Source organism: Bos javanicus, chromosome 29 (assembly GCF_032452875.1).
Source record: "Bos javanicus breed banteng chromosome 29, ARS-OSU_banteng_1.0, whole genome shotgun sequence".
NCBI classification, from domain to species: Eukaryota; Metazoa; Chordata; class Mammalia; order Artiodactyla; family Bovidae; genus Bos; species Bos javanicus.
The window spans coordinates 17,763,587-17,788,727 of NC_083896.1; the positions used below are offsets into that span (position 1 = coordinate 17,763,587).

The 25,141-nt window shown below is 38.0% G+C and overlaps 1 protein-coding gene across 5 annotated transcripts in view; it reads left to right on the forward strand.

The window, feature by feature from the left end:
• NARS2 (asparaginyl-tRNA synthetase 2, mitochondrial) overlaps positions 1–25,141 on the forward strand; it is a 135,086-nt gene that overhangs the window by 101,261 nt on the left and 8,684 nt on the right. For 3 of the 5 annotated variants that reach the window (XM_061407679.1, XM_061407678.1, XM_061407680.1), the window contains 5 exons: positions 5,192–5,324; positions 10,944–11,042; positions 11,143–11,180; positions 17,216–17,282; positions 18,733–18,870. In XM_061407679.1, the coding sequence (XP_061263663.1) occupies positions 5,192–5,324; positions 10,944–11,042; positions 11,143–11,180; positions 17,216–17,282; positions 18,733–18,870 (475 nt within the window). Of the gene's footprint in view, positions 1–5,191; positions 5,325–10,943; positions 11,043–11,142; positions 11,181–17,215; positions 17,283–18,732; positions 18,871–25,141 lie in introns of those variants that run through there. The other 2 variants (XR_009734676.1, XM_061407681.1) reach the window with 2 other exon arrangements.

Consider the following 25,141-nt stretch of genomic DNA (forward strand, 5'->3'; position numbering starts at 1 on the left):
GTAGTTCAGTGGTAGAGAACCCGCCTACCAATACAGGCGATATGTATTTGATACTTGGGTTGGAAAGATCCCCTAGAGAAGGAAATAGCAACCCACTCCAGTATTCTTGCTTAGTAAATCCCATGGACAGAGGAGCCTGGTGGGTTACAGTCCATGGGGTCCCAAGAGTCAGACACAACTTAATGAGTAAACAATTACAACAGGACATAATAAAATTAATTTTGCAGAAATGTTTAGCAATAATGATAAAGACATTTTTAGATTTTAGAGTGCCTCCTTGCTAGGATGTCTTGATAAGAATTAATGAAGTGGTGAGAGCTCCATCTCTTTATAAACCCTTCCACCAAGTGTATTATTGCAAGATAGAGGAAAGGGGAAAGCTGAAAAGGAGGTGCCTGGTGTCCACTCTGTTAGGCATGTAGAAGCAGTGAATGACAAATATGTCACAGAATTGCTAACCCAATGGATACAAAGCAGTAGCAAAATAGTTGATTGTTTTCTGGATGATGGTAATACCACTTGAGAAAGATTGTTTTAAAAGCCTGTTTAAAGCTGTCTTTGAGTTCACTTGAGTTCAATGAACATTTCCTGAATGAAGTTGAGAAGTGATAGAAGGTTTGAGGGTGGCCTTAGGGAAAGTTGCTGATCCCTTTTATGCTAAGAGATGAGTTCTTCTCAGCTAAAAACAACAGAAATTCCTCTTTTCTTTGAAAAGATTAGCTCTTAAATTTTAGGGCCAGAGGAATAAATGGCCAAGCAATCAGTGACTGTCTTATAATAATCCACTTGCCAATTTAGGGCTTCATAAAATTCCACACAAGGGAGAAAATAACCTTTGTAGAATCTATTTTTGGTAACTTTACTTTTTATTTTTAAAAAGCTGTTTTTGTAGCTATCTTAGTTGATGTGTATTCAATGTACTTTTGTTATCTTAAATATCAACTCCAAGCTCATGGACTTTCCTTATATAGCTTTCCTCTCTCCATAATTTGGCACAAGAATGATTCTTAGTGCTGAGTGTTTTTTCTGCTAGTTTCTTCTCACAGCAGTACTGGCCTTTCACCTGGTTTTGTATCTTATTTTAGAAATGGCCTTGTTCTCAGATCTTATTTTAACTATTGCTTGGGCCAAGCCTTGCTGCAAACCACTTGCATGTGTGTGGAAGGTAGAGAAAAAAAAAGGAAATCAGCATAAATTTAAAACGTAGCAATTTCACAGGGACCTAGAAACAAAATTATTGTAAAAGATACTAGAGAATGCCAAATTGCCCCTATCTCCCACTCATGTAAGAATTTGAAGACCAGAAAGGCTGAATGACCTGCTGAAAGTTACAAAATACTGATTAAAATTTATCTTCTCATTATTTGCATGAGGGCAACCTATTTTAGAGAGCTAAGATTTTAACACATAAATAAGCTATTCACAATAAACCAAACCACTCACCCTAGCTATCTTTGAGAAAGGGGATCAGGGGCAGGCACATATTACAAACTTTTCTCTCCTGTTTCCTGGGTTTGTACATGTTTGGCTATGAGCATCATTAATTTAATATCATAATTAAGGCTATGATCATTAAGAGTCAGATCTAGATTTGAATCTGGCCTCCACCACTAATTAGGCTATGACTCGATGACTTTGGGGGAAGTTTCCTAACCTCTCTGAACTTCAGTTTCTTTGCCTGGAAAATAGAAGTAACAATATATATATTTAGTTAATGATAAAGGAGTTAACTATACGGTTCTCACAACGAATGGTTGGTCCACAAGGAGCACTTGCTAACAGTGACCACTGTCACTCCCATGCGTTTGACAGAAAACAACAAAATTCTGTAAACCAATTATCTTTCAGTTAAAAAATAAATTAATTTTAAAAAAACACTGGATGCTTACATAGGGTGATCTTTACTGAATTATTTAAACATTTATCTGCTTAAAGACTAGATGCAAAATTAGGGAAATTTTCAGCATGCATTCCAGCTCATTTTATCTTTCTGGTAATTCAGAGGAAGCACCATGACCATTGATTTTTACTTACTCTATTAGAGAAATTCTTAACTTTTGGGCACCACAATTAGAATCTGATCCTTACCAAAATAAAAATCCCCGATCTTCTTCTATATTTTATGTTTTTTAGTTGCTAAGTTGTGTCTGACTGTTTTGCGAGAGTCATGTAGCACAAGAATCTCTTCTGTCCATGGGATTCTTCAGGCAAGAATACTAGAGTGGTTTGCCATTTCCTTCTCCAGGGGATCTTCCTGACCCAGGGATGGAACCCGCGTCTCCTGCATTGGCACGTGGATTCTTTACCACTGAGCCACCTCGGAAGCACCGCTATATTTATTGCGAGAGAAAATCGTTAACCATTGTTAAAAATCACTAACACTGCTCATCTTAGAGTTCCCTGTCCATGTGAGAAGCAGATGCCCTTGTGACTTGAATCTGTAGTACTTTCAGAAATCACTGTTTTCTCTGTATCTAGTACCTTGATATATAATGTGTCACTTCTGAACAGCAATCCCATTGGCCTTCCTTGTATTTCAGGATAGCTGTCCATCTCTTAGAAGTCTTAGAGCCTTCAAAGTAAATTTATGCTGTACCATGGAGTTTCTTTTTATGCCCTGGAAAATCTCAGTAGAATATCCTTTGTCATTAGTGCACATCTGTATATGCAATTTCTTGTGATACAGTGTCAGAAAAAATGTCACTTTATTTATTTAGATATACTGTTGCCAGCCTTGCGAGAGATTGCATAAGCAATATTGGAAACTCATGGCCCTGTAATTTTTTAATTTATTGTTGGGACAGACCTACATTTTCTGATCCATTTTAGTTATTGTGTGACAGCCATGGTAAAATACATCTAAGTATTTTCCTGTGCATTATTTGTAATGTTACTGTTTGTGAGAATGTTGTGCTTTTCCAGTTCACAGCTGAGGAGGCCTGTCATCATCATCATTGCTCATTCATTCAACTAGAGCACCTGTTTTATCATAGACACTGGAGATGCAAAAATGAATAAAACATTATTCCTGCTCTAGGATATTTCACAGTTTCTTGAGGGGAAAGGATACAAAATGCATAATTATATTTCTAAGTGATACATTTTATATAATAAATACATAAACAAAATGTTAGTCATATAAAGGAGGAAACAATAAAGTTGGGGACATATGGTAAGAAAAAGTGACATTTAAGTCAATTCTTGAAGGATGGAGATTTGCCATTAGAGAGGGAGGAACAGGGGATGGGCACTACAGACAGAAGATAGCCAGTGAAAAGGCCTTAAGGCATGCAGGGCATGTAAGGAGAGTGTCCTCAGTGTGTTGGAGGAAAGGCTTTGGCAAGGAAGGTCCGGTCCAAGTTAGGAGTTTGAATTTTAACCGTTGAGCAGGGGGCAGCCGTTGAAGGTTTTTAAATTAGGGCTGATATATAGTCAGATTTGAATTTGAAAACTTGGGACTGGTGAAAGAAAGGCAGGAGCCAGACACAAGAGATGACACTAAGATGGCATCTGTGGAAATAAGAGTCTCGAGGGACTACCCTGGTGGTCTAGTGGCTGGGACTCCATGCTGCCAGTGCTGGGGGGGGCCGGGTTCGATCCCTTGTCAGGAAACTAGATCCCACATGCTGCAACTAAAAGCCCCTGCATGCCACAACAAAGATCCGATTGAAGATCCCATGTGCTACAGCTGAGACCCGGCACAGCCAAGCAAATAAACAAGCATTTGGGGAGGGGGAAGGGATAGTCTCTAGATTTGCAAGAGTTTTCCTAGGTGTGAACAGTTGAAATTATGTGACAGGAAACGTGTGAGCAGTGAGGGAGATGGGGATCTGGTTTGGGTGATGAGGTGGGTTAACTGAGATTAATAGAACTGGGGAAAATGTGAAAGGAAAACCAGGATTGTTCACTATTTTATTTTTCTCTTGTTTTGGGGAACAGTTTTCATTTTGGACAAAGTAGGGTCAGTGTTTTCAGAAACATTCTAGTAGGCAAGTCTGGATCTGAATCTTGGGAGAGGTTACTGTAGTAATTTTGAGTTTTTACTGTTTGTTTTTCCGTGAGAAACTAGGATTCACAGAGGTTAAATGATTGTGGTCTTGGGAAGGTAACTGTAGAACCAAAACATAAATTCCTAAGCTTCTTACCAACTAGGCCTTAGCTGAAATGACCTTTGAAAGAAAAAATAAATCTCATAATTTCCAGTATTATTGTTTTACTGTTTAATTTTCTAGAGTATTTTTACTTAAAGAACAAAACAAAAACCCTGATATCTATAACCCATTTGTTTTCTGTACTATTTTCTGATCTTAATGTTATCTGACTGATGACAGACAAATGAAGAGTGTTCAGGATAACAGCTAAGGAGCCCCAAATCTCTTGTTTTGCTCCAGCCAAACTTTACAATTCAAAGATTACATGGCCTCATGAAATACTCATTTGTTCATACATGCTTGATCTAGTCCCAGTTGTTAACCTTTTTCATATATGAAGGGCACTATAAATATTACAGAATGAAGGTATCATGACTACTTCGCTGCAGGACATAAAAAAAATAATTTTTTTCCATGTATGTTGTTGAGCTATAGTGGTTCTTGAAAACCACAGTTAAAATAGACAGTTCTTCAAAATCCACCCCACCCCTCAAATGTCAGGGGTCATTCAACACTGAATAAAACTCTTGAGTGGGCGTAAAGGACTTGAGTAAGCCTAACAAGGCAAGTTGCCACGCATATCTGATATTCCTTTTTCACATATTTAGAAAATGCTTGACTCACCTCATCCACATGAAATTCTGATTTTAACTGTTGCTATCTAGATTCTCTGTGTGGCTTCTTGGGCTATGGTATTTGTCTTTGACTTTGTTCTCAACTGCTGTGAAATGTACTTGTCTGCTGTTTAAGGCAGCTGCAGTGGAGTGCACCCAGAAGTGGTTATAAGTCTATATTTAGTAAGCTGTAGGGTTTGTAAAACATTTGCAAATTCCTTTGGGATAAAATGGTTTCTATAAATGTAACATTTTTAATGAAACTATTATTATCACCCATTAAAGAAATATAACAGCTAATATGTGTGGATTTGTGGATGAGACAGAGGCACAAAACTTTTTTTTCCTTAAGCATTCACTGAATTTTTTAAAACTTAGAATTAATCATATAAATCCTATTTTTATACTGTTAATCTTGAATTGCAGAGCTTTTACTCAAGTGTTTACCTTTGGTCCAACATTCCGAGCAGAGAATTCTCAGAGCCGGAGGCACCTGGCAGAGTTCTATATGGTAGAAGCAGAGATTTCTTTTCTGGAGAGCCTTCAAGATCTCATGCAGGTAGGTACTCAAGTTTTAAAATAGTTTCTAAATATCAGACATCTGTGACATTAAAATGCTTCTGTATACATTTTTACCTCGGACATTTGTGCCTTACAGGTGTTCACAGAATGAAGAAGATAGAGAACTACTTAATTTAATAAACATCTACTGAATGCTGTTAGTGTAATAGTTTAAACTACAGGAATCATACCAATTTCAGTTCATGTCCAAACGCTGCCATTAACTTTGCTATGTTACCTAACCATAGTGATCTTTAGCTTCCGCCCTGTAAAATGAGAAAAATAGTAGCTATTTTATTAGTTTACTGTGAGAAGTAAATGAAAGAGTGGGCTTCAGTGGTGGCTCAGTAGTAAAGAATCTGTCTGCCAATAAAGGAGATGTGGGTTCCATCCCTTGGTCAGGAAGATCTCCTGGAGAAGGAAATGGCAACCCACTCCGGTATTCTTGCCTGGAAAATCCCATGGAGGAGAAGTCTGGTGGGCTATAGTCCATGGGGTCGCAAAGAGTCACACACAACTTAGTAGTCACCAAGTAAAACAACAACAACAAATGAGAGACTGTATATAGTGTAAAGCACTAAGTATGGGGTCTGCATAAAGCAGGCTTAGTAAATAGTAGCTTTTGGTATTTGCTAAGCAAATAAACAAAGCATCTTTATAGTTAGAGAAACATGCCTGTAGCTATAATATGAGAAAGCATCCACAGGAGCTGCCAGAACTCTGGAACAGGAATGAAGCTGGAGAGATGGTCAAGAGTCAGATCATGATAGAGTTTGTATTTAAATGCCATGCTGAGGGATTTGAACTTAATACAAAAGATAAGGAGAGAGAGTTCCTAGTGAGGAAAGGCCATGGTCAGAGTTACAGTTTAGAAATACCTGTCTAGCAGCATGATGAAGAATGATTTAGGAGGAGATAAAAACAGGGATGGGAGACTTTTCAGGAGGCTGTGGCCATAATCAATAGAGAGAACATAGCTCTGGAGTTGGATGGGCCAGGATTTGATTCTTAGCTCCGTCACTTACTGACTGTGTGACCTTACACATGGGACTTAATTTCTCTGAGCCTCAATTTCTTCATCCAGAAAATGGGAATAATAATACCTACTTCATGGGGTAGTTCATAGGATTCAGATCAGATCAGATCAGATCAGTCGCTCAGTTGTGTCCGACTCTTTGCAACCCCATGAATCGCAGCATAGGATTAGGCAGATAATATTATAAGGCACTTAGGATAGTTCCTGATACTTAGTAAGTACCCAAATTTGTTAACTGTTACTATGAATTCTCTCTCCATTACCATTTTGGTTAATATCTTAGTTTGATTTTCTAATTACAATATGTTTATTTTAGAAATTTGTATCAATTCTTCTATTCATTTCTCCTCTTCAGTTCAGTTCAGTTCAGTCACTCAGTCGTGTCCGACTCTTTGTTACCCCATGAATTGCAGCACACCAGTCCTCCCTGTCCATCACCAACTCCCAGAGTTCACTCAGACTCATGTCCATCGAGTCAGTGATGCCATCCAGCCATCTCATCCTCTGTTGTCCCTTTCTCCTTCTGCCCCCAATCCTTCCCGGCATCAGAGTCTTTTCCAATGAGTCAACTCTTCACATGAGGTGGCCAAAATACTGGAGTTTCAGCTTTAGCATCATTCCTTCCAAAGAACACCCAGGGCTGATCTCCTTCAGAATGGACTGGTTAGATTTCCTTGCAGAGTCCCTTGGATTCTCAAGAGTCTTCTCCAACACCACAGTTCAAAAGCATCAATTCTTCGGCGCTCAGCTTTCTTCACAGTCCAACTCTCACATCCATACATGACCACTGGAAAAACCATAGCCTTGACTAGACGAACCTTTTTTGGCAAAGTAATGTCTCTGCTTTTGAATATGCTATCTAGGTTGGTCATAACTTTTCTTCCAAGGAGTAAGCGTCTTTTAATTTCATGGCTGCAGTCACCATCTGCAGTGATTTTGGAGCCCCCAAAAATAAAGTCTGACACTGTTTCTACTGTTTCTCCATCTATTTCCCATGAAGTGATGGGACCAGGTGCCATGATCTTTGTTTTCTGAATGTTGAGCTTTAACCCAACTTTTTCACTCTCCACTTTCACTTTCATCAAGAGGCTTTTGAGTTCCTCTTCACTTTCTGCCATAAGGGTGGTGTCATCTGCATATCTGAGGTTATTGATATTTCTCCCGGCAATCTGATTCCAGCTTGTGCTTCTTCCAGCCCAGCATTTCTCATGATGTACTCTGCATATAAGTTAAATAAGCAGGGTGACAATATACAGCCTTGACGTACTCCTTTACCAATTTGGAACCAGTCCATTGTTCCATGTCCAGCTCTAACTGTTGCTTCCTGACCTGCATTTCTACTCTTACTCACCCAGTAAATGACCCAATGCCACTTAAAACAGAAATACTACCTTTTCCTCTTAACAGAATAGAGTCACAATTTTATTATCCTAAGTTGCATTTCCTAGTAAATAAACTCTAAAGCAGAGATTTGTGTGTAGCTAGTACTGGGGAATGCTCTCTAGAGAAATATCTGGAAAGGAAAGGAAGACAGCACTACTGAACAGAAGGAAAAGTTGAAGTGTGATGTATTTACACTTTGAGGCCTTTGCCTCAGACACTTTGTGTTTACACAAAGAGGCCTTTGCCAATTCTGTGAGGACCTTGGAAGCTAGAATTGCCCTTCATGGTTGTCCCATGGGAAAGCAAGTGCCTCCCGATGTTAGCCAGTCATTGGACACAAGATAACCTGGGACAAGTTGTAACTTTGGGTGGGTAAGACAGCACTCTTGGTCTGGGCAGTTGCTGAAGAAGGACCCAACTATGAAACATCAGCAGTTAATATTCCCAGCAGATGAAGATCTTGGTCCTGAGCGGGTGTTCTGGCCACACCCCACATATACATATTACATATACTCCTTTACTGTCTCTCTTTGATTTCTGTAGAGCAGTGTTCCCCAGAGACACCAGGGAGTGGGTGGAGGAATAGGGAAGACTGGTTGCTACTGGCATCTTGTGGGTAAAGGCTAAGGATGCTGTTGAACATTGACAGTGCACAGCCTCTTCCCCCCTAACAAACAATTGTCTGGCCAAAAATGTTAATAGTAACACTGTTGAGTAACACCTTTCCAGATTTAGGGATTCAGAATATGAGCCTCATGGAGTCAGTAAAATTCCTTAATCACCTTTTAGTTTTAGCTCACCACCCAGTTCTTTATTATTCTTTGGCTCAAGCGATGAGAGTATTGTAGAGAATGGAAGCACACCTTTTACCTCCTGCTTCTTCACTGCCCCAACATAAAACCAGAGGGAAAGTTCATAAAGACAATAGACATGGTTATGTTAGAATTAATTAAACATTATAATCTTTGCTCTATAATTATGTATTCTGTAACTGATTCTTAATTATTTGCTACTTTACTGAGTGATACTCCGGGCATATACACTGTTGAATAGTTTGATTAATTGAAATATAAACCTTTTCCAAAAGATAAAAGAAAAAAAAATATGTTCTTCCCAAAGTAATCTTCTGCTTCTTTTAATTTTCTCCCTTTGATAAATTGAATTCTGTGGAAATTATTATCTTGATGAAGAGCAGTCTCTTAAATCAGTATTGTAACAAGGGATATTTTCCTCTTATGAAGTATAAACACTTAAATAGTACTATTGATATTTCAGTGCTATTGAATAATATAGTTTTTAAAACCTCTGAGGATTATGTTAACTCTTCAGTTAAGTTCTTGTTTTCTTTAATATATTCATAAAACATAGTCTGAAAGTCAATGTTAGAAGAGCCAGTGTTTTCTTCTTCAAAGGGAAATATACTGCTCATCAAAGATACTGTTTTACCAGCCTAGTGGCAAAGTCTTTATCTTGCAAATAGGTGTATTTTGTCTCTCAATAGTGTAAGCATACTCTCCAATTTATATGTTTTTTCCTCCCAAAATACATTGGCTTTTTTCAGTAATTGAGAGATATAACCCTTCATAAATCATTTAGTTACTTAGTAAGTTCTTTATCTCTCTGCTGGATTGAAGATGATATAGCCTCAAAGTAAAACATCTTTAGCCTCCTTTTGCTCTTCTTTCATCAAGTTATTCCTTACTTTTCTATAAAATACATGTATAATATAAAATAATATAAAGAGAAGTATAAAATATTTTATGTGTATTGTTTAGTTGCTCAGTCATGTTCGACTCTTTGCAACCCCATGGACTGTAGCCAGCCAGACTCCTCTGTTCATGGGGATTCTCCAGGAAAGATTACTGGAATAGGTTGCTATGCCCTCCTCCAGGGGATCTTCCCAACCTAGGGACCAAACCCAGGTCTCCCACATTGCAGGTGAATTCTTTACCAACTGAGCCACCAGGGAAGCCCCAAATATTTTATATACGTACATAAATCTAACTAGTTGTTATTTGATAATTAAATTCTTTCCTGTAGCTGATTGATTAAATTACTCAGACACTTATATAGCCCCACTGTATTTGCAACATTGATAGAGTGTCTGGTGATTCACAGAGGAAAGGGAGACAACTGTCTGGTGAGGCAACCTGGACTTAATATGTATTTCTTTATGGGGACACATTTGGAAACCACAGTATGATCTCATTGACTTCAAAAGAAGAATTTTAGTTTGGATTAAAAATATTTTAGAAATATTTTCCATTCCAGTCACTTTTTTCTTCTAAGAACAAATTTTTCCCCTGAGAGACTTACAGACACCCCTGGTAGAATGAAATCTTATATACTGATTTGTGTCATATTTGATCTGTATTATTTTTACTTTATACCTTAGCAAAGCAAAAATGTATGTATTTGGATGAAGCTAGATCTCATTGCTTCTATAATCTTAAAGTTTACTTTCATTTATCAGTGACTCAATGAAGCACTTTTCAGAATGTTCCACTCTTCACAACAACTGATGCTGGTTGTGTGCTCCTCTGAACTGGGCACTGAGCTAAGTCTTCTGCATGTATTATCTCATTTAATTCTCACAGCAGTCCTGTAAAACAGGTACTGTTATTGCTCTGATTCTACAAGCAAGTAGACTGAAATTGAGGCATCAATTTGTTTTAGTTGTTCATTTGACAGCTCACTTCATTACTACTTTTGAAACTGTTAACAAAAACTTCAGACATTTTCTTTCTTTCTTTCTTTTTTCCCCTCCTACTCTGAGAATAAGTTGTGATGTTTCTTTTAATCAGTCTAGAAACTGAATTAGCTTGCTGCAGTATATTCAGAAAGTAAGAGGCCTAATGGCTTTCAGTTCAGTTCAGTTCAGTTGCTCAGTCGTGTCCAACTCTTTGCGACCCCATGAATCGCAGCACTCCAGGCCTCCCTGTCCATCACCAACTCCCGGAGTTCACTCAGACTCACGTCCATCGAGTCAGTGATGCCATCCAGCCATCTTATCCTCTCTCGTCCCCTTCTCCTCCTGCCCCCAATCCCTCCCAGCATCAGAGTCCTTTCCAATGAGTCAACTCTTCGCATGAGTTGGCTTTAGAGTTGCTAAAACCTGGAGAATAGTCCCTGCAGAGCCCTAAACTGGTTTTTTCATGAAACTTAACATGTCATACAATTCTGTATCATTTCTCTTAGGTTATGGAGAGCCTCTTCAAGACTACAGCAATGACAGTTCTCTCAAATTGTCCTAAAGATGTTGAACTCTGTCACAAATTCTTAGCTCCTGGCCAAAAGGTAATTAGTTTTGTGGATAAAGCCCTCTGACTATGTTAATTACATGCAATGACTCTAATTGCATTTACTAAATTTTCTTTTTTTCTGTTTTTTTACGAAGGACAGATTAGAACATATGCTAAAAAACAACTTTCTAATGTAAGTAGATATTATACTTTCTCTGAACTTTATTCATAATTTATCATCATATTTATCATAATTTATTATGTATTAAATTTTTTGTTTATCTGCTTATCATACTCCCTAGACTCAAGGGACACTTGTATTTTAATGATAGTTATAGTTCTTGTGTCTGGTTCATAGTTGACAATCAATGTTGAATTAATAAATAAATGAATAAATCTTAGCAAGATAAATGAACATGGTAATTATTAGCCGTATTACTGCAATTCAGACTAATGCTTTAGTAATCAAAATCTAGCTTGATTAAAAAATATGCTTTTAAGATACATGTAATGTTTGCCTCTCCGTTTTTCTCTATTTCAATCTTCTTTCTTTTTCTTTGCTTTTGCTGCCTAAAATCTGAAAATATATTCTGAACTGTTTTTAAGCCAATTTTTTAAAACCTAAAAATCCATATTGTAAATACTGCACATACATTATTGCTTCATTTTCACTGTAATCCCATTATATAGCATTTGATATTGGACTGGTTGTTTAGTCAACCAGTCATATTAATCAGATAGGCTGTTCTTTTCACAGTTTATTATTAAACACATACTTGATATGGGAAAAACAGCAAATAACTTCTTATATCTAATACAAACAATTTACATAAAACTTAGTATTCAGCATTACCGTATGTAAATTAGATGACCAGTGTGAGTTTGGTGCATGAAGCCAGGCACCCAAAGCTGGTGCTCTGGACAACCTAGAGGGATAGGATAGGGAAGGGGATTCAGGATTGGGGGGGACACACGGATACTTATGGCCGATTCGTGTTGATGTTTGGCAAAAACCATCGCGATATTATAAAGTAATTATCCTCCAATTAAAACAAATTTTTAAAAACTTTGTATTCAGGGTATTTACAGTGTATCAAGGAAGCAAGGTTGATACTCTGAAGAATAAAAGATTGTCTCTCAAAGTAGTTAGTATCATTTTTCTCTTGCCATCTTAAACTTAGCAGGTTTCTGTTCTAAGAAAATAAAGAATCCAACCTATCCTTGAGGAGGGAAATAAGAAAAACTTGGCACACTGGACCAAGCTGAGAATCAGGTAGCAACCTAGACCTGCAGACTACAAGTTAAAAGTGATGAATTGTTGACCCTGAACCAATAACAAGGCAGCAAATGTGGGAAGAGCAAATGAGGGAAGAGTCAAGAGCCCTGTGGTAGAGAAGCAAAGGACAGTGAAGTAAAAGTGAAGGCTTTGGAGACTTTTTCTTTACTTAAATGTATATTGAATATTTACTATATGCCAGGCATTGTTCTAGCATCTAAAAACTGCTTTTAAAGCAATGAACAAAGTAGATAAAACTCCATGCCTTCACTGAGCTTACATTCCTGGTGGAGATAATAATAGCCAAGAAACAAGATAAAAATGTGAAACATATAATCTGTGAAAATGAGTAATACTTAGGGGGGAGAAACCAAAAAAAGAGATAGAAGATATGACATAGGAAGAATGAGGAGATAGAAATAGTAGATAGCATGGTGGGGAGGATCCCACTGAGATGATTTTTGAGTAAAGATCTCGAGAAAGTAAAGTAAGAGCACTAGCTATATGGGTAAGTGGGAGAAGAACATCTTAAGGAATTAGTTCATGTATTTGTAGAGACTAGGCAAATTCAAAATCTGAAGGCTGGAGACTCAGCGAAGAGCAAGTCAAAAGCAGCCTGCTGGCAGATTCCTTCCTTCTTGGAGGAGGCCATTCTTTGCTCTAGTAAGGCCTTCAAACTAGATGTTATTAGAGAGGGTATCTTCTTTAGTCAGGATCCACTGATTTAAATGTTAACTTCATCCCAAAAACACCTTCTCAGAAATATCCTGAATATTTGACCAAATATCTGGATACTGCAGCCCAGCCAACTTGACACATAAAGCCATCAACAGACCAGGATGGTGACAGTGGAGGGGGAGAGAAACGGTCCTAGTCAGGATAGGTTTTAAAGATAGAGCAAACAGGAGTTGCTGAGAGTGAGAGAGAAAGAGAGTGACTTGAAAGCCTTTGACTTACATAGCTATGGAAATGGAGACAGAGGAAGGAGTAGCAGCCAGGTTGCAGAGAGAGATGGGGTGGTAACAGGCTCATTCCCGTGAGGTGTCACATTATGATTGAGATCCATTCAGATGTCCGTTTGTAGATGTCAGGTAGGCAGTTTGAGTGTCCAGATCTGGAGTGTACAGGAGAGTTCTGGACATAAGTGTATTGATAAAATTTTTAATTAAGTAGATAAGGAAAGAAATAAATTGGGCATCTTGAGGAATCTGTGCTGGAAACAGAATCAGGCAGATCTTAAGAGAAGTTATCCAGCTCCTATCTAATGAGTAAGATCTTAGATGGAGGGAAAATATCCACCATTTATTGAATATTTACTATGTATCAGACAGTGATAAACTTTACATATACTGAAGTTCATTATCTTCACAACAACTCTGAGTAGTTAAACTTCAGTTTTCTCATCACAAAAGTGATAACTTGAGTAATTTTGTTGAAATGACCAAATGCTGCTTAAGCAGTATGTCAAAAACTCAATAACTTGAAAACCCTCCTACAAAACATCTAAAGACGTTAGTTAAAATATTATGAACTCCTCTGAAATGCACTGTTGGCTTCATTAGCATATAAGAGAGGTCCCAGCAGCTAGAAACAAAGAGGGGGAACAACCAGAGGGAATATTCTCAGAGTTCATGATTCTCAGAGTTCATAGCACTTTGGAAATAGTTTCTGGAAAGGAGAAGAAATATTATTCCCTGTACATACCAAGGAGCCTGGAGGGCTGAAGTCCATGGGGTCACACAGAGTCAGACACAACTAAGCACGAACGCGTGCGTAACCAAGAAAAAGTAGAGAGAATTGCTGAAGGCCATCAAGGATATCCAGTGTCAGAACTCTAACTTGAACTTGAAAGTTCTGCCTCAACTTAAGGTATAGGCAGAGTATCATAGAACATTTAGAATAAGGAGAGCTATTTAAACACGAAGAGTCTTTTTTTTCTTGATATTGTACCTGTAATATATCAATGGTACAAGATTCTAGTGCTTCCCTTTTTGACTGCTCTTATATTTCTCAGTATAATGAATAGATCATATCAAGTAATTGATGGAACAGAACAGTAGAATATCTAAGTAGAAAAAAGCTTAAGACAGTATAGCCCTGTGTCCTTATTTTATGTGTAAATACTTAATTTTTTAATATTTGTATTTTTAGATTTTTTTTTAAATAAAGATGACATTTTATAAAACCTTCATTGAGATGAAGTGATTTACATAGCTAGTAAGTGGTAGAGTCAGAGGGAGAACCCAGGGCCCCTTATGTTTCGTTTCGATAGAACATATGAAACTGCAAGTGGTTTAGGCGTTATCTCAGGAGTTAAAAGCTTAGACTCTGGAGTCAGCACATCAAGCTTTACTTCTTACTTACATGAGTGATTTTTGGCAAATTACTGAACCTCTCTACACTTCAATTTCCCTCCTATAAAATGCTCATTTAAAAAGCATTACTACTATCAACACCAGCACCATTCTAACTTAGAAATTATGTGTTATTTAATACTAGATTTTCTTTTGAATAGAATTTCCATCTTAAAAAACCTATCACTCAAAACATAGCTTCGGGAAGTCTATTTGTACTTTATGACACAGCTCTTTCCAGTTAGTTATTATAAATTTGAACTTTGTTTTTGCTTCAGAGAATAAGTTTGGGTTGGGTAAGATATTTTTTTAGCTCAAAGGTCTTCAGAAAGCTTGTAGATTTTTGTTTTTAATCATGCAAAATACTGTTGGAGAGGAAATAGAGAAACACCTTCATATACTACTAGTGGGCATAAATTGGTGTAACCCTATAAAGGGGGAATGGATGATATCTTTGGCAGTGTCTTTCAAAACTATAAAAACTCCAAGATGCAAGTACTCTAGAAGCCAACAATTCTGTTTTTCCCATGTTCAAAATTTGTGTGAGCATGTGAAGTGAAGTGAAAGTCGCTCAGTCGTGTCCAACTCTTTTGTGATCCCATGGACTATATAGTCCTTGGAATTCTCCGGGCCAGAATACTGGAGTGGGCAGCCTCTCCCTTCTCCAGGGGATCTTTGCAACCCAGGGATTGAACCCAGGTCTCCCACATTGCAGATTGATTCTTTACCAGCTGAAAATACTGGAGTGGGTAGCCTATCCCTTCTCTAGGGCATCTGCCCAACCCAGGAATCAAACCAGGGTCTCCTGCATTGCAAACGGATTCTTTACCAACTGAGCTGTCTGGGAAGCATAAATTAGATATATGTGGTCATGATTTGCCGTAACAAAAGATTGGAACCAGCTGAAATACCCATTGGTAGGTGACTGGTTTGACTGATTAGGATATATCCATATAGTGGAATGTTATGTAATAGTTCAAAAGGTAAAGTTCTTCATATGGTGAAAGTAAAAGTGAAGTCGCTCAGTCGTGTCCGACTCTTCGCAACCCCATGAACTGTAGCCTACCAGGCTTCTCTGTCCATGAGATTTTCCAGGCAGTAGTACTGGAGTGGATTGCCATTTCCTTCTCCAGGGGATCTTCGCAACCCAGGGATTGCACATGGGTCTCCCGCATTGTAGACAGACACTTTACTGTCTGAGCCACCAGGGAAGTTCTTCATATACTAATGTGTAAATATCTGCAAGATATATTGAGCAAGAAACGATTTAAAAGAGTGTGTATGATGCACATGCTATAGCATTACGCTGCAGCTGCCATCTATAAAAAGGGGAGATTGAGTATTAGTATTTGTTTAGAGATGCATTAAGCCCTCTGGAAGAGTACACAGGAAACCAGTAACAATGATTGTTTATGAGGAGAGGAACTAAGTGGCTATGTGAAAGGGGTGGAATGAAGATGTATACTGTTTTATTCATCTTGATTTTTTTAACCATATGCATATATCACCTATTCAAACTGTTAAATTTTTAGTTTGGCTTGCTTTAGGCATGGTGCTTTCTTACTGAGGTAACCAGTGGTATTTTTCCTGAACAATCTTCCAATACTAGAATATATTATGAATCCCTTACCATGGTCTGAAATAGTTCATAGGATTTGACCTCTCATTACCTTTCCCATCTAATTCCTGGCATTCTTCCCCTTATTCAATATGCTGTAGTCACATTGGCTTTTTTGTTTTGTTTTGTTCCTTGAATAAGCCAAACTGTTCCTCACTGCAGGTTTTTGTACTCACTGTTCGCTTTGCCTGGAATACTTCCCTTAGGTATTTATATGGCTCATTTCCTTACTTCATTCAGGATTCTGTTCAAATGTCACCAATTCAGCAAGGCCTTTCTTGACCATCTTATCTAAAATAGTACACCAAACACCCCCTTTTTACCTTGCTTTGTTTATCTTCATAGCACCATTAGCTCCCTGGAATTATATTATTTTTGTTTATTATCTTTCTATACATACATACACACCCTCTTTTTGTCTTGCTTTGTTTATTTCATAGCACCAGTAGCTCCCTGACATTTTATTATTCTGGTTTATTTATCTTTCTACACACACACACACTCTCTCCATAAAGGCAGGGTCTTTGTGTTTATTTACTGGATCTCCAGTGCCGGGAATGATGCCTAGAACATGGTAAATGCTCAGTATATGTTGGGTGAATGAGTGATAGCTCTCAGGAAAGAGTTTTCCTCTTTCAGTCTCAGTATTTAACACCTTTTCATGCATTAGCATAACATGAATTCAGAGAAAATCTTTACTTTCTTGAGTGACTAGCTTCTTTGTGTACACTACAAGTGTGATTATTGAATGGCCATTTCTCTTCACACTGCTCAGACTCTCATAAGATTAAATCAGCCATAATTCCTGATTATCAATAATCATTTTTTATAATCATTCCTGATAACCCAGCAATCATTTGATACTCATGTGTGATCTGAAAAAACAGTGTGAAAATAAGCCTTTTACAGTTTTCAGATGCACTAATTAACAACAGCCCGTTGTATAGACCTTTTTCTGATTTTACCCTTTTTCTCTCCAGCATTTCTTACACTGAGGCAGTGGAGATCTTAAAGCAGGCATCCCAGAACTTCACCTTCACTCCAGAGGTAGGATATATATATGAAAATTTCTTTCTCATATTTATCTGATTTCATTAAGAATCCTTTAAAATAACCTTATTTCTCTTATTAGCAATATGCAGTATTTCATTGGGTTTTTTTGATGTTTGCCCAACCTTGTTGACATATATAGACTGAAAAATTGTTTTGAAGTAGAATCATATCATTTGGATTAGCAGTGACAAAAGGAGTTATAGAGAAGTTTCCCAAGTTTAAAGATGAAATTCCTTAGAAATATCGTAGAATATAGAATAGAATATCAGTGTAGCAATCAACTAGTTCAGTGTTTCTCAAAGTATTTTCTGAATGATGTTTCAGCTCACAGACAAAAGAGGTTATGTGATCAAATAAGTTTACGCAACACATTAAACAGGTTTCTTTTTCCTTTGAACTTTATGGAGGCTTCTAATTTGTGACCCACTTTGAAGAACACTTGAGTTTTATGTTTTTGCTTTTTCCCAGAACTCCTTTATTTTATTGGCAAGGATATCGGTCTGGAAAGACAGCATGATCTAGTGACCATGCACATAATGTTAGAGGCAGGTCTCCTCATTTCTCTGCCAGTGCTTCTTTCCTGTAATTAAGATACTGCCAGACAAAGGGGACTATAAGATAATGTTAAGAATATAATACCTTTGTCTTCAAACTACTGCTTATACCAGTTCTATTCCCAGTTAGATGTTCTCTTAAGTTAGATGTTAGATGTTAGGTTAGATTTTCTCTTAAGTTATGAGTGTCCTGTGCTTATTATATTTATAATCAATTGATTTCTTTGTATAATTTTTTAGTTTAATATTTGTCTTCTACCCTAGAAGCTTCATGAAGTTAGGGGTTTTGTTTTCCTTACCACTGTTTCCAGTACCTAGATGGTACTTGGGATTTAATAGGCACATTAGTGTTTGCTGAATAAATAGATGAACAGTGTTATTAAATATTCATCAAAGAGCACCTGATATATTAGTTGACTCTTCTATTAAAAAAAAAAAAATTCACTGGGAGAAGCCAGCTAGCCAAAGATAGACTCAGTATTAGGAATATTATCTCTCATCATTTAATTTCCTGAGACTTAGGAACAGTAACTGTAGAAGAAGCTCTGGCCAATATTAATAAAAATTATGATTCTGAATCAGCTTTTCTGCACTGTGGAAAGCATACTGTGTCTTCCTATTTGTCTGCTAAATGCTGCTCCCTCATTGGGGCACAGAAAAGCACAGTGTTTATCTACTAGTTCCAGCTTTCATCTTTCCAGGCTTTTGAATGTTCTGTTCACACATCTCTCTCTAGTTTCTCTATCTGTGTAACTTCAGCAGACGGTTCCACACATCCCTGATCCTCAGGGAAAAGAAGCCCTTGGCACTGATACAGGCTATTTTTAGGTCCCGCATTATATATTTCAGCTCTGTCTTCTCCTTTGGTAATTTCTTTTTTCTCATTACAGTGGGGTGCTGATCTACACACTGAACATGAAAAATACCTGGTGAAGCACTGTGGCGACATACCAGTCTTTGTCATTAATTATCCGTTAGTACTCAAGCCGTTCTACATGAGGGATAATGAAGATGGCCCTCAGCACACAGTAAGTAAACACACTAAATAAATCGGGGTTAGTCATCCCAGAGTCTGAGGTTTTCCCCTTGATTTAATTTAATTTATCCTTTGGCATATTTTCTTAAATTATATCATTCACTCTTTATCTCTTAAAATGATAATGTTCCTCACAGGCACCTCTAAAAATGTGTTTCCAAAGAAGATCCCAGTGTTCTGTAAGCACACTCCCTCATTTCTGTTATAGGGTGTCCTTCTCAGTTAAACAGATGCAAATGTAGGTGCATTTTGTTTTGTATTTTTAAATTACTGAGAGCCCTAGAGCAGTGTATAGCAATATGCCCAGTCTCTATCAAATTAAATACTGATTAGGAGACCACATGCGGTAGGGGGAGATGATGGTAGTGGCATTATCAGACAAAAGAAGAGCTGGCTTGGCATAGCAGGCAGCTTAGAGTACTTTGACTATCAAATAGAAGTGGTGAGGGGAGGGCTGTGCAGGGGTCGAAGAGGGCTGGGTGCATTCTCCTCTTGGTTGTTCCTCTTCTGACTGGCTCTCTTCTCTGCCTATCTTGTCTCTGTCTGTCTGTCTTCTTTAGCTCTTCTTGTCCTCTGTTCTTTTTCTCTCAACTACAGTTGGCTTTTATATTTCTGGTGCTTTCCTTTTTGTCTCTTCTCTCCTTCACAAAATTGGCAGTAACATAAAATAAGAATATTTTTTACTCTTTAAATATGTATTGAATAGTTATTTAATATCATTAATTGTAAAAATCTATGAGACAAATATGTTTATCTCAGAAAAGGTCCCAAATGTAAACTTTGCTGTCTTGTACTTTTCACTTGTTTTTAGATAAATACCAGTAGGAAAATGTAGATCAGGACCCCCTAATAAATAAAATTACCTCATCTTAGGTATACAAGGTTATCTGTTTGAATGTCTTTCCTGTCTTTGCTCATATTACAGCATTCCTAAAACAGTAGGAGCCACCAATTAGTATGAAGCAAATACTATCATGTCATCTCTTAAGTCATAAATCACAAAACAACCTTGCCAAGAAACTCGTTGTTTTTCCAGTTTTACATATAGAAAAGTGAGGTGCAAAAAGACCAACTGCATTTCTTAAGGCTCCATGGATAGAAAGTGATAGAGTTCTTATTCAAACCTGATTCCTCTGGCTCTGAAGTCTGTGTTCTCTACTTTATTACACTACCTCAGAAGTCACAAATATAAAATTACACGTTAGCCACTGACTTTATACATCCCTACCTTTCACCAGCATTATCCAAATGCAGTAAGCAACATAGTTGATTTATGACACTTATTTTCCCTTCTCCCTACCAAGCCTCTGGTATAATCAGTTATGAGAAATGAATAGGCCCACAGGTTGGCAGCAGAAAAAGGGAGAGTGACTAGGGAGTGGATTATCCAGTTGCAGGTTGTCTGTTTGGTGTTGAGCTTACATCAAAAAACAGGAATATGTCTGTATCTCTTGCTTTTTTTTTTTTTCACTCCACCCTATCCCACTTCCACCTCTCTCCCCCAGCACACACACACACTGTATATTCCTCTCATAATTTCCCTCAGTAGAGCACTTTTCAGTCATTCAATTTTGCACTTAAAAATACTCTGCTTAAGGTTTTCCTGCTCTGTGACGACTTCCCTAGCTAACCCAGTCACCCTGAGCCTGCCTTTTCTGGATTTCTATGGCATTTAAAGGATCAGTAAAACTAATTAGTGGCATTATGTCTGTTTTTTGTAGTCTCTATATAAATTTTCCTTTCTCAAATTAAAGTCTTCTTCAGGAAGGTGACTATTTCTAACCACCATGGTATATACCACTCATTCCTCCGCCCTCTAATGTGATTTATATTCAAACCACTGTCATTCCCTCTAATTGTACCACTGAAACTCTGGGAGCAGTAATAATTGTCATGTTATTAAGCTCAACAGACTCTTTAAAAAGTCTTTTACTTCACCTCTCAGCATTATTCAGCACTATTTAGGACTTACTTCTTCCCCCTTTGACTTCTATGACAGCATTCTCCTAGTTTTCTCCCTTTCTTAGTGAATTATTCTTTCTCAGTCTCCTTTTCAGGTTCATCCTCTTCCACTAGATGCTGGAATTCCTCATGCCTCCATCCTTTTCTCCCCAGATCTTTTCTCTCCCCAGATGATTATTTCATCTTTACCCACAACTCACTGTGTATTTTCACATGACTCAGAAATTTATGTCTTGAATCCAGGCTTCTCCTGTGAGTTCACCACCATTTACACATGGTAAAACCATCTCAAACTTAACATACCCCCAACTGAACCTGTGATTTCACTTCTTCTCCCTTTCTCCCACAAAATTTGATTTTCTTTGAAAATTCAGGGTTCATCTAATTGTGCAAGCCAGAGTCCTGAGTCATCTTTGAAATGTTCTCTTCTCTCACTTCACATATTGAAACTGTTACTAAGTTCTGTCATTTCTATACTCCTAAATAAATCTCTAATCCATCTACTTCTCTTTATTTCCACTTTTATGTTTCTGGATTAACATATCATCATATCTTGCCAGGACTACTTCAGTAGTCTTAACTACTGAAGTTAAGTAGTCTTAACTTCTAACCAGTCTTTTGCCTGCATCTGTTCTTTCCTCCTCTGAGTTCATTCTCCCCATTTCAGCTTGAACTTTTAGAAAATGTAAATCTGGTAACATTCTCTCTCTTCTAAAAACCGTTCAGTGGCCTCCCACTGCTCTTACACCAAAAGTCAAGATTCTTTATTTGGCCTACAAGCCTCAGTGTAGTCTGGCTGCTCCTATCTCATGTCTTCTGGTAGGTAGGCAGGATTTTCCCTCATCACAGGATCTTTGTACATAGTCTTCCCTAAATTAAGAACAACCTCCTTCACCTAAGTAATTTTGCTTATTCTTAGATCTCTTCTTCTCAGTAATCGTTTCCACAGAGAAACCTTCCTTAATCCTCTCTTCTGAGTCAGAGATTCACTAAATGGCAGTGTACCACTTTTTTCAAACCTGGGGTTACTAACTTAATCCATCCTATTTCTTAACACGGTTGTATTGTTACATTTATTTGTATAACTGTTTATTTAGTGACACTTTTCTCTATGCCAAAGGACTTGAGGGCCTTTTTTTTTCCACTTATGAGTGTGTCCTCTTGCCTAGCATAATGCCTGGGACATAGCAGGCACCTGATGTCTATTTGGTGATGGACTTCCCAGGTGGCTCAGTGGTAAAGATTCCGCCTGCCAGTGCAGGACACACAAGAGACACTGGTTTGATCCCTGGGTTGGGAAGATCCCCAGGAGTAGGAATGGCAACCTGCTCCAGTATTCTTGCCTGGAAAATCCCATGGACAGAGGAGCCTGGCAGGCTACAGTCCATGGGATCGTAAGGAGTCGGACAGGACTCAGCGCGTGCATGCACGCACGTGCGCGCACACACACACACACACACACACACACACATACACACACACACACATGGTTGGAAGATGAATGAATTGAGCCTAGCACAGTCTGGGACAAATAGTGAGTGAGTTGATTTGCTAAGGAAGTTCCTGGGAAGCTAAAGAGCAACTTTTACTCTAAATTTTTTTTGATGTTGGCTCCATGGAATAAGAATGTCCCGAGGCTTTAGAATCAGGCACCCTTGAGTTCAGGTCTCAGGTCTTTGTGTTATAAACTATGTGATCTTAGGTAAGCCATTTAATTTCTTTGAGTTTTATTTCTCCATTTGTAAAAATTAGATGATAATATTTTCCAGAATTATGAGGATTGAATTAATTCATAATTAATAATATATGCAAAATGCATAGCACAGTGTTTGGGATGGTAGGTAGTCAATAAGTGTGAAGTCCTCTTTCTTTCTAAATTTTGATGAAGTCTTTATTATGTTAAAGCACAGTATTGTTAAAATGTGTGTATGTGGGGGGGGCGGGGCAGGGGGATTCCATTAAATGCCATTACATAAGATTCCTTGAAAGGCAATTCTCTCGTAGACTGCAGTCACAGTTACCTTTAGAAGTACCGGGAGGCCTTCATTATGACACTCTCTCTAATTTGATCTCACAGCCTGAAACCTGAAAGTATTATAATAAACATTCATGTACTTTTGTAATTTATGCAGTGCTATAGCTTCTCAGAGCTAATTATTAAAATGTAACTTACTTAATCTACTGATATATACAACACTGATTTATTATCAACCTAGATTTCTTTTCAGCTCACGTAAACAAAGTGTCTGCTTCCATCCCTACTTTATTTTTTTCAATGGTGAGTGAACAGGCTTTGGGTCAGCTAACTGAATTCTGTGTTTCTTTTGGTAGGGATGCAGTTACAGATTATGAGCAGGGTTGCAAGAGCTTCTGCAAAGGGTGCAATGCAATCTAAAAATATTGAAACAAGTGCGTCTCACAGTTGCCTTCTCTGGGAAGTCAAGAGAGGGGAGTAGGAAAATGTTTAACCTATGCTTATAACATTTGGCCAGAGGTAATGCATAGTAATATGGTATATTTTTACAGTTATAGTTTCTTTTTCTTTCTTTCTTCCCCTCACCCTCTCCAAAAAATAATAATTTTAATAGTGGCATGCCCAATTGTTATAGTGAAAAGTACACTGGACTAAGAAGTTACTAGTGCTTTGTTTGAAAGCCAGCTCTCTTACTAGTTATTTGTCTGGACTAGTTATTTGTATGGCCTTAGGCATGTCTTTCCATTCTCTGAGCCTGAGCTTCTCCCGCCATAAAAATTAGAGAATTGTACTGGATGACCTACAGTGTACTAACCAGCTCTAAAATTTTCTGATTTCAGATAGCCTAAGTTTTTGCTCATTTGAACATATAAGAATAACTTATAAATGACCAAACATATTTGATCATTTGAAAGGGACAGATTGTGGATCTAAATGAAGTGAATCTAAGCAAACATGCAAAATATCACATACCATGAATTTGAGTCCTAAGCAATTCCTCCAAAGGCTGGTGGCAAATATTCAGCTAGGGTATTGGTTTCACAGAAAATAATGTCCATTCATTCCATTCAGCCATGTGTGATTAGGACAAATGACTGCCCAGAAGTCCCTGATAAGATGCCAGGATCACCCAGTAGTATTCTAATTTTTAAAATTGTATCAGTGTTACTTAGTAAATCATAAAATTTTAAACATTGGATATGTACACTCAATAGACCACATATTGTGAAGTCAACTTGGAAGGAAGAGTACTCAACCAAGGGGTGGTGGCGGTTGTTCAGTCGCTAAGTGGTTTGTGACTCTTGGAGACTCCATGGACTGCCTGACACCAGGCTTCCCTATCCTTCTCTATCTCCTTGAGTTTGCTCAAACTCATGTCCATTGAGTCAGTGATGCCATCCAACCATCTCATCCTCTGTCATCCCCCTCTCCTCCTGCCCACAATCTTTCCCAGCATCAGGGTCTTTTCCAGTGAGTCAGCTCTTCACATGAGGTGGCCAAAGTATTGGAGCTTCATCATTAGTCCTTCTAGTGAATATCCAGGATTGATTTTCTTTAGGATTGACTGGTTTGATCTCCTTGCTGTCCAAGGGACTCTCAAGAGTCTTCTCCAGTACCACAATTCGAAAGCATCAGTTCTTTGGCGTTTACCCTTCTTTATGATCCATCTCTCACATTTGACATGACTACTAGAAAAATCATAACTTTGACTGTACGGACCTTTGTCGGCAAAGTGATGTCTCTGTATCTAGATTTGTCATAGCTTTCTTTCCAAGGAGGGCTTCCCTGGTAGCTCAGCTGATAAAGAATACTCCTGCAATGCAGGAGACCCTGGTTGATTCCTGGGTCAGTAAGGTCCCCTGGAGAAAGGAATGGCTACCCACTCCAGTATTCTGGCCTGGAGAATTCCATGGACTGTATAGTCCATGGGGTCTCAAGGAGCACGTATCTTTTAATTGCATGGCTGCAATCGCCATATGCAATGATTTTGGAGTACAAGAAAATAAAGTTTGTCACTGTTTCTATTGTTTCCCCATCTGTTTGCCATGAAGTGATGGGACTGGATGCCATGATCTTAGTTTTTTTGAATGTTGAGTTTTAAGCCAGGTTTTTCACTCTCCTCTTTGGCCTGCATCAAGAGGCACTTTAGTTCCTCTTCACTTTCTGCCATTAGAGTGGTATCATCTGCATATCTGAGTTTGTTGATATTTCTTCCAGCAGTCTTGATTTCAGCTTGTGATTCATCCAGCCTGGCATTTTGCATGATGTACTCTGCTTAAAAGTTAAATACGCATGGTGACAGTATATAGCCTTGACATATTACTTT